Below are 15,236 nucleotides of genomic sequence, written 5' to 3' on the forward strand. Positions count from 1 at the left end.
GTATGTTTAACGTTTTGTATTATCACGCTGTGCAACATAATTGCTAGTCCTATTTATTCCTCGATTGGAGTCATTCACCGGTTAGTCGAGAAACTGCGCCTGTCCGAGCGGCTCGCTTTGTGTTAATTAATATTTTAATGTAATACCGTGATATATTTGACGTGTGGAAACAATTATTTATTGATATGTGATTGAATTTAATTAAATTATTGTGTTGTATTTCAATTTTCGAGCTTCAGTAATTCATATGATTTGTTGGATATTGTAATTCGATTGATACATTTTTGGATTTAATCTTTTAATTGGAATCCGTTTACAATTGTTAATATTTAACTAAATCAAGTGTATGGCGATATTCAATGACTGTGAAAAAAATGGTCCATTTAACAAAGCAGGTATGTTTATAGTGGAGCTTTTTTTAAATGTTAGTTTCCTTTCGAGATAAGGTTAGCTATCTAGGTTCTATCTATCTAGGTCCTTGATGTAGATGGCCCAAATGTGATATTGATAAAACTCAGTGTTTTGCTGCAATAGTTCTTGTCGTTTACGAATCGTTGAGAAGGTGGGGTTTTATTTTAATTTTCATAATTATGTAACTTGAATTCAACCGTATAAGGATACTGAAGTACAGTTGTATTGCCTTACTATCAGTAATGCATATGATAAACCCACTCGCAAGCGGAACTTCAATATTTTAGGTTACTGCTGGCATTTTGCAGGATTATAATGACGTGCGTAATTCCTAATTAAACCTCAATTATTATTGAAAATTTAAGCAAACCTAATATTATATTAATTTGCATGTTTTGAATATTTTCTCTACTCTTATTTCCGATTGCTTTTTATTCCTAATTAAAACTCATCAATAGATCTAAAAAAACTATCTTAAAGCAGATAAGGAAAAATTACTGTAGAGGTAGTCTGTAAGAAGTAACTCGAAACTCACCGTAGAACTCGAGCGTGAATTATTAGAATGTAATATGCGACAAAATTAATTATATTATAAATTATTATTAACTTCGATAATTATAAAAGTACGTATATAGTAAGTTATTTGTCAACATTTCACGAATGAGATACGAATTTAGTTCTTATAGAATCGCAATGCAGAATGGTTTTGTCATTGCCTATATGTTGGTAGATTTGGAAATCATGTAAGGCAATACAAAAATTAACTGACAAAACACATACCTTGTGCTAGTAAAATTATAACCTTAGAAGAAAAAAACATTTCAGTTCTAATTGTAACATAATTATAACAGTTATGACTTACAAATACCAAAGATTTAGGTCGTTGTTGTTAAATATTATTATTCGTATATTATACACAAATATTATTACATAATAACTGATTTAGGATATTACTAAATATAAATGTAATGTATTTATCTCTCTATATACGAGCAACAAACAATTTTCCGGGCTGGTCGGCAAACTGGCCGTAGCGTTAAATAAAATCAATTTCGAGTCGAATCCTAATGCTTTTGTTATATAAGTGTCGTCCCGCCCTTTCGCATAGATACCTATAATAACAATAATTTATTTACTAAAACTGCCCTAGAGAAAGCTTAGATAAAACTAGATCCTGTGTTTTGGTAGTGTGGTCTAGTCATTGGACTAGATGAGTGATAAATTTAAATATAGAATTCGCCATTGTACTTAAGTATACTTAAAAATAAAACTTTCCTAACATATTACTCTTTGTGTGGGAGTGATGTGTGTTGCACTGCACTTCACTTGAAAATCCAATAAAAATAAATCGTACTTTATCATAAAAGGTGAAATTTGTTTACGTCATCGTTGTAACTTGTTCTCGTTTTGTTTTTAATTATTCTTAAACTTACCCGCATAGAACACGAACTTAGTTTAAGACATGGTTGAAAGGGTTGTAAAATTTCGTCTAGTTCAATTGCTTAAACTACTGTTTATGTGATTGTTCTTCAATAGCTTTGCTAAACGCCATTTAATATTTACAGGTGGTAGACTGATTTTATACTCTGTACAATGTCTGCAAACTTTTAGATCCAGTGACGGGCCAACTTATCGATTAGAATGAAAATAACTTTTGTACGTACATTTGCGACAGTTGAAATTAAATGTAAAGCGCTAACATCTAATTGTTTCGGTTGGATATACTCATTTATATTGTATATATTTTATAAACAAATACTACCCTTTTATTATTTCACTTAATGTTACCTTTTAGAACTTGATCTATTTTAGAACAATGGCTGAAAACTTGGTGTATTGTTTTTTTTTTTCAAAATCAATTCTGTCGATTTCGAATAGAATTTTTTTTTGGTATTCGTCAAAATTTAGCGAAACTCCTTGTCGCTCGGATTTGGCTTATCACGCCTTTTCGGAATATTCTCTCTGTATGATAATGATTTTATCGTTTTTACTATACAACAAGCTGACCCTATATCTATATACCTGGCTTTATCCACGCGAAAAATATAAAACTTTACATCTAGGTCACAAATCATCGCCCCGAATATAAGTCGCTCGAGTGGTGAATTATTTAAAAGACTGTCCATCCTTGGGACTCTATTATCGTCACACCAAATTTTATCTAAATCGGTTTAGCGGCTTAAGCTTGAAGAGGATGTTTCTTATGAAAGGACGTAGGTATATGGAATAGGGAATCCTATATAATTTACAAAACAAACAGTTTTGGAATATCATTAATTAATACCTATAATGTAGTCATTAAATACATTTATTACAAACAATTCCTCAACTATTTCCTCTAATTAGCAGTTATTTAATTCAAGTTATTTGTATTTATGACTTCAATGTAGTATATGTATGACATCAATCCACCACCGGCCAATAATGATATGTATGGTTAATTAGTTTTTGTACTATGTAGAATAATGAAGTTATAATAATTGGTTAGTCCATAACTTGTATAAAATCTTAAGCTAAAACATCTTTATTAAATCCTGGCTTCATCATCAGATCAGCTCGACCGTACCGATATACCGGTACTTGTAAAATTTTAAATTGTTCTGAAAATAAACTACCCTACGAGTAATGTTTATATAAAATAATGTATTTTAATAATAAATAAGCTAAATCTACAATTTAATTATGAATTGATATATACCTATATTTATTATACATATTATGGGACACCTATATTAATATTATATATTTAATGCTTATCGATCGCAAGGTTTATCTAATATTAAGTAATAATGGTAGTTGAACACAGTTTTCACTCGCATGAAGCCCAAACAAACAGCAACGATGAATCAAATCAAGATATTCATATTCAAGTAGACTTATAAAACAGTTTTGAATCGTCATGTGACACTTGAAAAGTAAGACTACCATCGGTTCGGAATGTAGAGTCAACCAAGAAAAACCCTCAAAGGAAATCAATAGATACTCATATATACATATAATAAAATTGGAGTGTCTGTTTGAAATATTAAAATAACCGATTTTTACTAAATGCATATGTACGGTACATATACCACAATAACATTTTTTACAATTTTTGTCTGTCTGTCTGTATGTCTGTTTGTTCCGGCTAATCTCTGGAACGGCTGAACCGATTTCGACGGGAATTTCACTGGCAGATAGCGCATGTGATAAGGAGTAACTTACGCGGGCACAGCTAGTTTAGCATATTATTAGCACAATAAGACCTTATAGCCAATTTAACCTTATTTTTATAATATGCAATGTTTATTATAGTTAACGATGCTTTTAATAAAAATAGTAGCCTACTTTTAACAAGACCGCATCGTATGCAAGTAGGTATATTAAAATTATGCAATTTTAAATAATGAGAAATTATATACGATTCGTGGAAATTTTATGAAATCCTTTAGTCGTTTATATAAAAAAATGTAATATTATATACATACATATATAAGACGCGACATTCGGTATACCACTGAGTTTTCATATACTTGAATTGTCTTTATAATTCATCCAGTGCTCGGCACTGAAGGACATAATCGTGAGAAAACTTTCATGTGTCGCATACAATTCTGCCAAGTGAATATTCACTAAGCCGTAACGAAGTAGATTCCTGAATTAAGCTCGAATTCCTACACTTTCACAGTAAAGGAGGTCTTTGTTCAGTTGTGGGATAAATGTGTTACTTTTGGTAGCTTTACGTTAAAATAATATAATTCTGTGAAATGACCATTCAAATGTTCTTGTCTAAGTCTATTAGAATGAAGTAGATTAAGTTTTAATTATATGAAAATATATTGTATTTTATAGGTAATTTTTTATTTAGTTGTATAACTATATTTGTTGTTAAGTGGTGCGGTGGGCGCGGCGGCACAATGGACGACGGAGGCAGCAACAAGCAGCGTCAGGCCACGCGAGTCTTCAAGAAGAGCTCGCCGAACGGCAAGGTATTATATATATCTTTAAAGATAACTTTACGAAAATGTTCGCATGATATTTACATTTATATCACCTATAATAATAGTAGAGTTATATAGCCTATTATAATCGGAGAAGGAGAATAGTTAGATATATGAACTTACATATATATTCCATTGCTATATATTTGCTAAGAATTTGCAAGTTCTACTATATTATGTATTATCTTTATTTGTAATACTATCCGATATAAGTTCCAATCACAACTTCGCCGATATTCCGAACGTCATTTTTTCGCGAATCCATAAAACTATCAAATAATATCGTACCATGAATAAATTATTATTCAAGATCTCGACCGATGATATGGCGTCAATTCAATTTCAAAGTCGTTTATTTGTCTTTACTCCTCCTGTGATTGGATAACCGAATAAATTTATTGAGGTTAATTACGTTTTATTACATTTTATAATAAATAATATGATTTTTTTTAAAAAATATATTAATTATACTATATCCTCATATCATTTTAGATTTATAATAATTGGACTGTCATATACCTATCATCTATTCGTTAAACGTGTATTCAAGTATTTATAGATATATAATTAACATATCTATTTTAATCTCTCGGTCTCATTTTAACGGTATATATAAAATAATTTCAAAAACAATGTCTTTAAATAGAATACGAAACGTTTAATCACAAAGTGGATAAATATAAAGGCTGTAGATGTTATCAGATCGTTCCGGACAGGAGATTAGTCGCTACGAACTCGAAACAGGATTGAAACATTTTCGTAATGGCTATTAAAACTTATGTATTTATGAATTCATTCAAATAATATCTAAAATAGCCCAGTGATTAAAACTTGTTTATCAAAAGCGAAAATAGCAGCTTCAAGCCCGTTATAATCAGCTTCAAATATATTTGCGTTGAAATTTAAATCAAGGTTTTGCATGATGACAGTGAAACATGACGAGGGAACTGCATGTATCGCATACAATTTTGCTACATGTATATCCCGCTAAGTGACAGCGTGGTGGTATAAACTCCAACAATTGTTCCTAAAGGGATTTCAGTAGTAGGACAAGATGTAATTGTTTTATAACAAACTACAATCTGAATTCACGATTGTCGAATTATCGTCTTGTAACTCGTTTTATTTAACTTGCAGTGTATGTACGGGTGAAATCGCAAAAAGCTTTTACGTCATATAAATTCTGTCAAATGTGAAATTATGTACGTTATAAGTTAACAGTAAAAGTTTTAGCGTAAAAGTTTTTATTTTTATTCTTAGCGCATTTAAATACTTTCAATTTTAAAAATAGAATTGTTACACAATTTCCTTTAAAAGATATTATCTTAAAATGTACTTTGTCTCGTTTCAGATAACCGTATATTTAGGGAAAAGAGACTTCGTAGACCATATCACACATGTAGACCCAATTGGTAAGAATTGATGTTCCTGTAATAATGTGGAGTGTAACATGAAAAAATAACACTGTAATAAAAGTTTCTGATTTTGTTATAGACGGAGTAGTTTTAATCGACCCAGAGTATGTAAAGGATAGGAAAGTGTTCGGGCACGTGCTCGCCGCCTTCAGGTATGGGCGGGAGGATCTTGACGTGCTCGGGCTTACCTTCCGTAAAGACCTCTACCTTGCTGCCGAACAGGTAACGTTGAATTAATTCACGTGTTCTATTATTACAAAAGGGTCTGTTGCTCTAACTTTTATTCAAACAAGCATAAAATACAGAACTAGCGTAGCGTCGCTTTGCTTTGCGCGTCGAGGTGTGCGATATAATTTAAAAATTATATTGTATTATTTCTGGTATTCAATGTGTTGTGCAAACTTGTCTGTATATCAAAGCAAAACATTAAATTTGCATCGCTATTTTACACTTTGATCAGTGAGCACTAGCTCACTAGTGTAAGTACAAGTACAAAAAATTTGAGACATTGTCATGAACAAGTCGGGCTATTGTTGTTATACCGACTAATTGTAATAAAAAATATTTTATGGACAATTAGTTCGTCGGTGGAACTTTACCTCAGCGAAGACAGCAATAAAATTTAACTTACCATCAGATTAATATGAGTAATCTCTTTACAGATATACCCACCGACGAGCACTCCAAAGAGACCGCTCACACGGCTGCAAGAGCGTCTCGTACGCAAGCTCGGTCCAGCAGCTCACCCCTTCTACTTCGAGCTGCCACCGCACTGCCCCGCCTCCGTCACGCTGCAGCCCGCCCCCGGGGACACCGGCAAGCCCTGTGGAGTCGATTATGAACTGAAGGCGTTCGTAGCAGATTCGCAAGATGATAAGCCTCACAAGAGGTAAGGCATTACAACATGTCCGACGTATAGGACTCCTCGCACCGGTAAAGTGATAGACGCAACGGTATAACATTTTAAGTTACTTAAATGCGCTCCGACATTCGGCTGATTTTAAATATTTGTAGGAATTGTCTGTCACGTGTTACATTCTAAAGATAATAAATAATATATAATTTATTTTATAATTTTCAGAAACTCAGTCCGTCTAGCGATCAGGAAGATAATGTACGCGCCGAGCAAACAAGGGGAGCAGCCGTCCGTGGAGGTATCGAAGGAGTTTATGATGAGCCCTAACAAATTGTACCTGGAAGCATCTTTAGATAAGGTAAACGTGTTAACAAAGCAAAGCCCACAAGTGTTCCACTACTGTTTTGCTCTTCGCCCAGAGTATTGTTTCTTGTTGCTGCAACTTGGCGAATATGGATACATTTATCTCAATTTTCAATAGTTATCCACTCAAAGTTCTTGAGAAAGTAAATTCTATAATCATACTAACACACATACATGGTAAATCTTCTCACCAAAACTCTTAAAACAGCTTCGTTTCTTCGCTGTAGAATATCGGGTGGGATTTGTGGAAACGATAAAACTCTTTTATCGATTTTAATATGAAACATCGTTTTAGGAATTATATCATCACGGCGAGAACATCGCTGTCAACGTGCACATAGCGAACAATTCGAATCGTTCCGTGAAGCGTATAAAGGTGTCGGTGCGTCAGTTCGCCGACATCTGCCTCTTCTCCACCGCGCAGTACAAGTGCACCGTCGCAGAGGCGGAGAGCGAGTGAGTAATGTACACTAAGATAGCCGAGTAGCATTCATTATAATTATATACATTAGCATTCACAGTCAGGATATCTTTATCTACGATTGATACTCGTATATTCTATCGACATATCTATCTTCACAAGTGCGTTGTTAAAATGTTTATCGCAACATATTTAAAAAGATTTAGTCGACTGCATGAAGGGACATTAAAAAAAGCAAGATTTATGCCAACTAAATTATCACAATGGGTAATTTAAAACTCCAAAAATCCAATTTCGGTTTCCCACAGTAGAGTATAAAATAAAGAACTATTAAAATTCCTACTGTAAGATATTATCTTAATACGACCCTCAGAAAACTCCCAGTTACCAAAATAAGTTGCGTTCTCGGCGTAACGATGTGACTGACGGGATATTCGGATTGAAACATAAAAGCTTTGAATAGATATTTCTCATCCAGGGAGGAGTCCGTGTGGAAAAATAAAATTCCTCTGATCGGATTGTTCAATAAGAAATTAAAAAAGTCCGTGTAAGTGATTGCGCGTGATTTCATTACGCATGTATTCAGACCTGCAAATTTTTATCAGTTGGCACATTATTCCAAATTATGTTGCGTTACTAATTCACTCACCGGTTTGACTTTGGCTGTAGCTTATGTTTTGTATTTTTGGATTGCTAACTTGTAAAAACATTATAGTTTGATCTATTGCTGAAAAATTTCATCACCGGTTGTATGACGTCACAGACCAATTGATAATTCACAATGCTAGTTTGTTAAGAATTGTGTAAATATATATTCAACATTATTTTAGTCATATATTATAATGAGTCAGTGTGGCGTGTTCTAGCTGAGTATAAATTTGGTTGTATTTGTGTATTTGGATCATTTGTGGCCATATTAATCATAATATCAGACGCCGTGACTAGTGATGTGCTGGACAGCACATGAGCACTGCATCCCCTCTCCTGCGGAATATGTATATGTAATTTGTATTTAGTTTTTGAGATATGTCTCCCCTCCAAATATGTACGCACGCCACTGTTTATAATAATCATACTGTTTGAAACTTTAATTGGCTTTTTTTTATTCAGTAATTACGATTGGTTATTTGAATGGAAGTGCATTTTCGAGAACATTTGACGTCATAATGTTAAATCCCATTTAACGAGATAGATAGCTGATTCGTTTGGTTTCGTTTATAATTTATTTATTTACGTTCACATCATGAACAGCGTGTTAACATTATGACGTCACAAACATTTATATAGCGTTTTTTCGTTACGTAATAGTTTGTACATTTTTTAAATTTTTAACTAATCGTATATAATTTGATATTTATAAAAAAATGTTTTCCAATATTATTTATGATAATATATTGATAAATTTTCATTCAAATATCCAATTAAATACCACGTTAAACCTGAAGAGATTACAGTTATATTGTTTTTCTTGTTTCCAGGGAAGGTTGCCCCGTTGGTCCTGGATTCACACTAAGCAAGGTGTTTACTTTGACGCCGCTTTTAGCGAATAACAAGGATAAATGGGGACTCGCTCTCGACGGTCAGCTCAAGCACGAAGATACCAACCTTGCTTCTAGCACATTGTAAGTATAGTGTCTGTTAACCATACGTTATATATGTATAAGTGGAATTTCACGTCGCAAGTATTGGGTTAAACATGTCAGTGGATATTTATCATTTCTTTTTTGGTTTACAGAATCGCAGATCCATCTCAGCGCGAGAATTTAGGCATTATAGTACAATATAAAGTTAAGGTGAAATTATGTCTCGGACCTCTCGGTGGGTAAGTCGTATTGCTATTTTTTTCTTTTGTAATAATCTACATGTTTCATTGACACCAAAGTTACTCTTCATTCACGTATATAGACGCTATAACTATAACGTTGTGGTACGACTTTGTAGGTCCGTCTTGGTCGGTACCATACGCTCATCATTACAGGCACAAGGGATATAACAACTTAATTTCTTAGGTTGGGGCCGCAGTGGCGATGTAAGAAACGGTTATAATTTCTACAGCGCCAACGTCTTGAGCCCATCAGATGGCCCATTCGCTCGCCCGCCTACCAATTTTATAACGATAAAAATATTTTGCCTAGAACTATTTCGATTGATAACTCAGTTGAACAAACTCTTATATAACCGAACGTGCAGCGAGCTGAGCGCGGAGCTGCCCTTCATCCTGATGCACCCGAAGCCCGAGGAGGAGGCGCCGCGGCCCGCGCCCGAGCCCGCGCCGCTCGACCACGACCTCATACAGCTCGACCCGCACCCGTACGTACCCGCCAACGGCGTTACTGCATGTGTAATCGACAAGGACAAATAGGCGGCCTTATTGCTAATAATGATTTATTCGAATCATGTTAAAACAAAACAAACATATTAATTAAAAAAAAATAACAAATACTCGTGCGCCTCGGGACGCCCGACAGAAGTAATAACTTAAACTGACCAAAATACCGCTGCCGTTGCCGTGTTACGTAACGAAGCGGTTAACTCTTCTATACCTAAACTGTTATTTGAACTGTTATTTTGATAGCTGTATACTATATTAAATAAACTGTAGACCAGAAAGTAGAAAAAAATATTGTTTTATATAAGTATAACTAAATATATATTTACTTTATTCTTTTGATTTGAACTCGTACACATATTATTGCGAGAATCGTTTGATACAAATTCAATCGAGATAAATAAATATAAAATGATAATTACAATTGCAGAGACGAAAACGGGCAGGAGCAAGACGATGACATTATATTCGAGGACTTCGCGCGACTGCGGCTCAAGGGCGCCGACGCGGACGCCTGAGTGCCCCCCCGCGGGCCCCCCTTTGTAACTTCTCGTTGTTATGTGGAAATATATCATAGGAACTAACGAGTTTCTACACGTATACCGGATTATAGGACAGAGGCGATTAACCCACGTCGAGTACGAAGCGTAGTATGAGCTTGGATGCCAGTTGAATGAGACGTTGTAAAGACAATTTGCATGACTCTTCCCGATCCCTGTACAGTGTAAATGTTGATGTTTTAAACGTCTTATCAAACTTTATAAGTTATTTTTCATAATTAAAAAGATCAAAGGTTTTCATAATTCAAAGAATTTCAATTCCAACTCTGTAATACATTCGTCTGATTTTCGATTCCATCGTGTGGGTGATCTTGCTTTGCGCGGATTTGAATTTAATAAAGAAATGGACTAAATGAAATTAGGAGCCTCGTCGAGGGTGCGAAGTATAATCGTATTGTTATGAAAACTTAATGTAACATTTGGTGTATATTATATATGAAAATTTATTTTAAATAGGATTATTGATCAAATACGTGAGTACAAGTTTAGGTTTTACTTGTTTATTTTAATTTAGAAATCATTGTCCATCGAGTTTGTTCGTTCGTTAGGAAATCATAGTACAATGTGTTTGGTAATGTGCATTTATAGAATAAACATGTTTTGTACCTTAATGTTATTTACTTCTGGGTAGCGGTGTATTATGTATTGATGGGTAAATAATATTTGGGCTTGATCAAATTGTATGGAATTAAAGGCTATTTTTGTGTGGCAATTTATACTTATATGTTTAAGCACAAAAATATATTGTCTATAAATGATAATGTAATTTATGTATAAATATTTTCTCTGAATATCATAAATGTAAATGTTCGGTGTAAATCACGTTTTATATAATCGTTTATAATTAACGATTGATGAATAAATTGAATACTAAAAATAATAGTTTATTGTTTATCTTACTTTATTTTGGTCATAAAATTTCCATGAAAAACGTGAGTTTGTATTGATGAACTCAAAATACGCTTGAACTAGCTCTGTTTACAAATTGCATTTTGAAAGTCTCTGTGAAGTATAAATGATAATATTTTTTATTGTATGTAAAGAAATAGTTTATGTTTTCCTAGTAACATAAGCTGTGGGCGCTCGATGACGCCGTTCTACTGATACCATTGTCTTATAAAGACTACGACTGTGAATTTTACATTTGTTTTCTTTCTGTACAGTTGTTAGCTTGTAACGATGGCGTGTTTACTTGTAGACTAGCTTTGTAATGCACAAATTATTTTACTGTACATGTTATATCTGCGTAAGGAACGAGTATTTTATTATTATCAACTATAATTTTCCTTTAATTCGCATTTTTAATTAATCGGCCGCCATCCCGATATTATATTTTCTCAATACGGTCCTCTCAGTGTTATGATCAGACGTTTTCTATTTTGTGATTTTTCTCATCGCAGCTATTTGTAGTGTTAATATAAGAACTAATTTCATACTGACATTTTCGTGTCATATTACCTTTTGTATATTTTCGAAATGATTTATATTATTCTGTTGTTGAATTAAAATTTATTGTAGACTTTATCCAAACCATTATGATTAAGATTTTATTTTTATTGATGTTTACTATTTGTTATATGTAAAGTGTTCGGTGGATATAGTAATATTAAATAAAATAAATTGAAATAAAATAATTTAATACATCTCGTCAAGCGATGCATCTTTATTAGTAACGATCCTCGTGTAACCTTCTGTCCAGATCTCCTGCGTCGTGGAACTCCTCGTAGAAAGTCATAAACTGGAGACGGAGGAGATAAATATTGGTACTGGATTGTCTGTAAACACATAGAAGCGTAACACGTGGTCTTCTCTAGGCGTTGTTAATTATGTTTTTGCTGACCCTATCTGTTGCATTCCTAAGTTAGACGGTAGTAATGAGAACGTAATGCACTTTTTTGCAAAGGAAATAATCCAACCTCTTTCTACACTCTATTCCCAATCAATACATCCCGTATGTTGTCTATTGTGGCAAGTATGTGTGCCAAGTGACAAGAATTCATCTTCCACGGGCAGCCCTGTCATTTTAATTGTTTATATACGTAGGGTTATACAAGTAAAGCACGGTCTTGAAAGAGTACCTATACATAACACAAGTATGTACAGTTTAAAATAGTCAAATTTTAGCTCGGTTAACAGTCCAAGCGCTTTGGATAGGTAACTGTTGTGAACGGACTATGAAAGTACTTGAAAATAGAGGGCGAGCCAGTTTGCCGCGTGACCTTCAGCAGTGATAGGATTGCATCCTCTCCGCCACAAACACGCAAATAGGATCGCTACTAATAAATACGTGTCCCTTGTCGATATGTTTATCGAATTATTTAATTTTTATTCTAATATTATGGTATTTATCGAACATTTCATAACAATTATATGTCTTAATTATTATTAAATTAATAATATAACTAAGATATCAACCGAAATAATCTTAATAATAATCATGTTGATAAAGTATACAATTACAAACAAGGACATTTTATACATATACAATAGTGAAAATAAATTTGGAAATACACAAAAGACAATGCGTCACGAAATGAAATATGAAAAGAGGTTTAAGTTACCGTGCAGCCTCATTGCTAAAAATCTTGATTTAGGCATAGGGGAGGCTAGTAGTGTCTAGAGGTTTTGTAACCAAGGAACGCTACCTAGAACAGACCAAACACATTTATCAACATTGATTACTTTGCTATATTCCTGCGACCCAATGAATTGAGTGATTGCTCTTCCTTGAAGAAGACCAGCTAGTCATCGACATAGGCATAAAAGTAACGAAAAGCATTTTATTTTCAAATCGGTGAAATATTTTTTTGGCATTTGAACACCGTACCGGGCTATGTACGGAAATTCAAAAATTCTAAATGTCATCCCAAATATTCTGTGTAACAAAGTATCGAATGACGTGCCTGATCGGATATTTATCCTGTTAGGTGATTCGGCATATAGTAGTATCCGTAATATGCAGACAGACAGACCGATTCAAGCCACCCTAAATATTGCGCAACTTAGATAACACTCAAATATCGGTTACACTACATACATTACAGACACTTCAGCAACCTGTACTCGGGCCACATAAACAACTCAAATGGTCTACAATCAAAAATCTTTACATAACGATCAATCTGTCACCGGAGACATGCCAATGATCAAATAAGATCAGAGCATGAAGTTTGGTTACCTAACTATTGTTTCCCGTTGACCAATGTAATACCGGACGTCTTTGAATGAGGATGATGTTGTATAACTATAAAAACTGCTTTCGTTTTATTATAATATGTATATATGATTTTATATGTATCGTGTTATTGTCTTTTGTATATTTTCAAATTTAATTGTATTATTATGTTGTTATATATAAATTATTAACACCATTATTATTAAGATTATTTTTATCGATACTTACTATTTGTGTTATGTAAAGTGTTTAGTAAATATATTAATATTAGAATAAAAATAAATAATTTAATAAACATCTCGACAAGCTACGCATCTTTATATCTAGCGCTCCGAGCGAGTCGGAGGCGCCTATGCAGTCGAGGCTATCCGATCATAGCCGAAGGGCGCGGCAAACCTCGGCGCGAGATCATGCACTTTTAGTCCGCTCACAAACGAACGCACATTGTAAATATTATTATTCTTCAGTCTTGTCATTCCTATAATTTGCTTAAAATCTATTTTGATCAAATAACCTTGCAGCGGAAAATATGTTACTATTATATTGAGTGAATTGTATTATTATTATTTAATATTTAAGTGTTTAGAACATGTATAAAGTATTTACGACTTAATTAATTCTGTAATATGAAATAGAACAAAAAAGACCAGCACTTATATTATAGTTAGCCTATGTTTATCACCAGCTTTGAGTACTATAAAAATGCAAAATTAAATGTAATATTATTAAGAGGCTAGCCTGGCGCGTAAAAATATTAATTTGATACAAATTTATTGATTATTTTATGAGAAGTATATTTTTAAATGCTGACAAGCAAGAGTATAAGTACACATAAACGGTTGGTGTCCATAGAGATAAGCAAGCGTCGAACACAAAAATGTTGAACATGAAACGCGCAAAGCTACACATTTGTTTTTTAATTTTACATCGAAAGTTTTTGATGTATACTTTTTCAATAAATATGTAACCAATAATTATGAAGTTTTATTTTAATTTGACAGCAACGGTAAATCTAAACTAAGTTTGCCGAGGCAAAAAGGTTAACAAGACGAATCCGAACAGGTTTTACAATTGTCTGACGAGTCCTGAGATGTTTCTAATTAAAATTGCCGGTACACGTGTATTTGTCTTAATAGAAAATTATTTTCTTCGAGCACAAAGTCTTCCTTTGATTAAGTACTTGCAACGAAGCGCCATCCTCATTTATTTGTTTTTACTGTAACAATAATAGTGTTTGGCTACTAAAGTGGACGTAACGTAGAGGGAAGACATTCGCTGTTATGTAAAAGGTTATGATGAATGTGTGGACCAGTCATCTTAGTCAAAATTAGGTAAGTATCTCTGGAATTCGAGGTACCCAGTTATAAATTTGTACAAACTTTTATTTTGACATCCGAAAACTTATCACAAAACCTACATATAGTAGGATGTACCTTTGACCCCGAAATTATGGAATACCTGGAGACAAATGTCGTTGAAGATGATAATGGAGAGGAATTTGATATTCTTCAGCAACCAAAAGACGATGATTATTATTATTTAATTTGTTAACGTTGACAAGCATAAATGTATGAAATAATATTTTTTTAATAAAAACATTCATTTAAATGCATTTTCTTAAAATTTACTTATTTAAGAAGTAATTAGAATAATTTTGTAAAAGAATAAGTTCGACAATACTGCGAAGAGGTTGGGATATGTACGGTACGATGAATTGCCCAGCACG

At 33.4% G+C, this 15,236-nt stretch overlaps 1 protein-coding gene across 3 annotated transcripts in view; it reads left to right on the top strand.

Annotated features, from left to right (window-relative positions):
- LOC125064101 (beta-arrestin-1) overlaps nucleotides 1-14,462 on the top strand; it is an 81,962-nt gene extending 67,500 nt beyond the window's left edge. Inside the window, exons 1-11 of one of the 3 annotated variants that reach the window (XM_047670935.1) lie at nucleotides 79-395; nucleotides 4,284-4,379; nucleotides 5,743-5,803; nucleotides 5,868-6,028; nucleotides 6,469-6,695; nucleotides 6,888-7,020; nucleotides 7,321-7,481; nucleotides 8,925-9,068; nucleotides 9,182-9,268; nucleotides 9,637-9,756; nucleotides 10,206-14,462. In XM_047670935.1, coding sequence (XP_047526891.1) covers nucleotides 360-395; nucleotides 4,284-4,379; nucleotides 5,743-5,803; nucleotides 5,868-6,028; nucleotides 6,469-6,695; nucleotides 6,888-7,020; nucleotides 7,321-7,481; nucleotides 8,925-9,068; nucleotides 9,182-9,268; nucleotides 9,637-9,756; nucleotides 10,206-10,293 — 1,314 coding nt within the window. In that variant the 5' untranslated portion in view covers nucleotides 79-359 and the 3' untranslated portion in view covers nucleotides 10,294-14,462. Of the gene's footprint in view, nucleotides 1-78; nucleotides 396-4,283; nucleotides 4,380-5,742; nucleotides 5,804-5,867; nucleotides 6,029-6,468; nucleotides 6,696-6,887; nucleotides 7,021-7,320; nucleotides 7,482-8,924; nucleotides 9,069-9,181; nucleotides 9,269-9,636; nucleotides 9,757-10,205 lie in introns of those variants that run through there. The other 2 variants (XM_047671027.1, XM_047671122.1) reach the window with 2 other exon arrangements.
- The last annotated feature ends 774 nt before the right edge of the window (nucleotides 14,463-15,236 follow it).

This window comes from Vanessa atalanta, chromosome 1 (assembly GCF_905147765.1).
Source record: "Vanessa atalanta chromosome 1, ilVanAtal1.2, whole genome shotgun sequence".
In the NCBI taxonomy this organism is placed as follows: Eukaryota; Metazoa; Arthropoda; class Insecta; order Lepidoptera; family Nymphalidae; genus Vanessa; species Vanessa atalanta.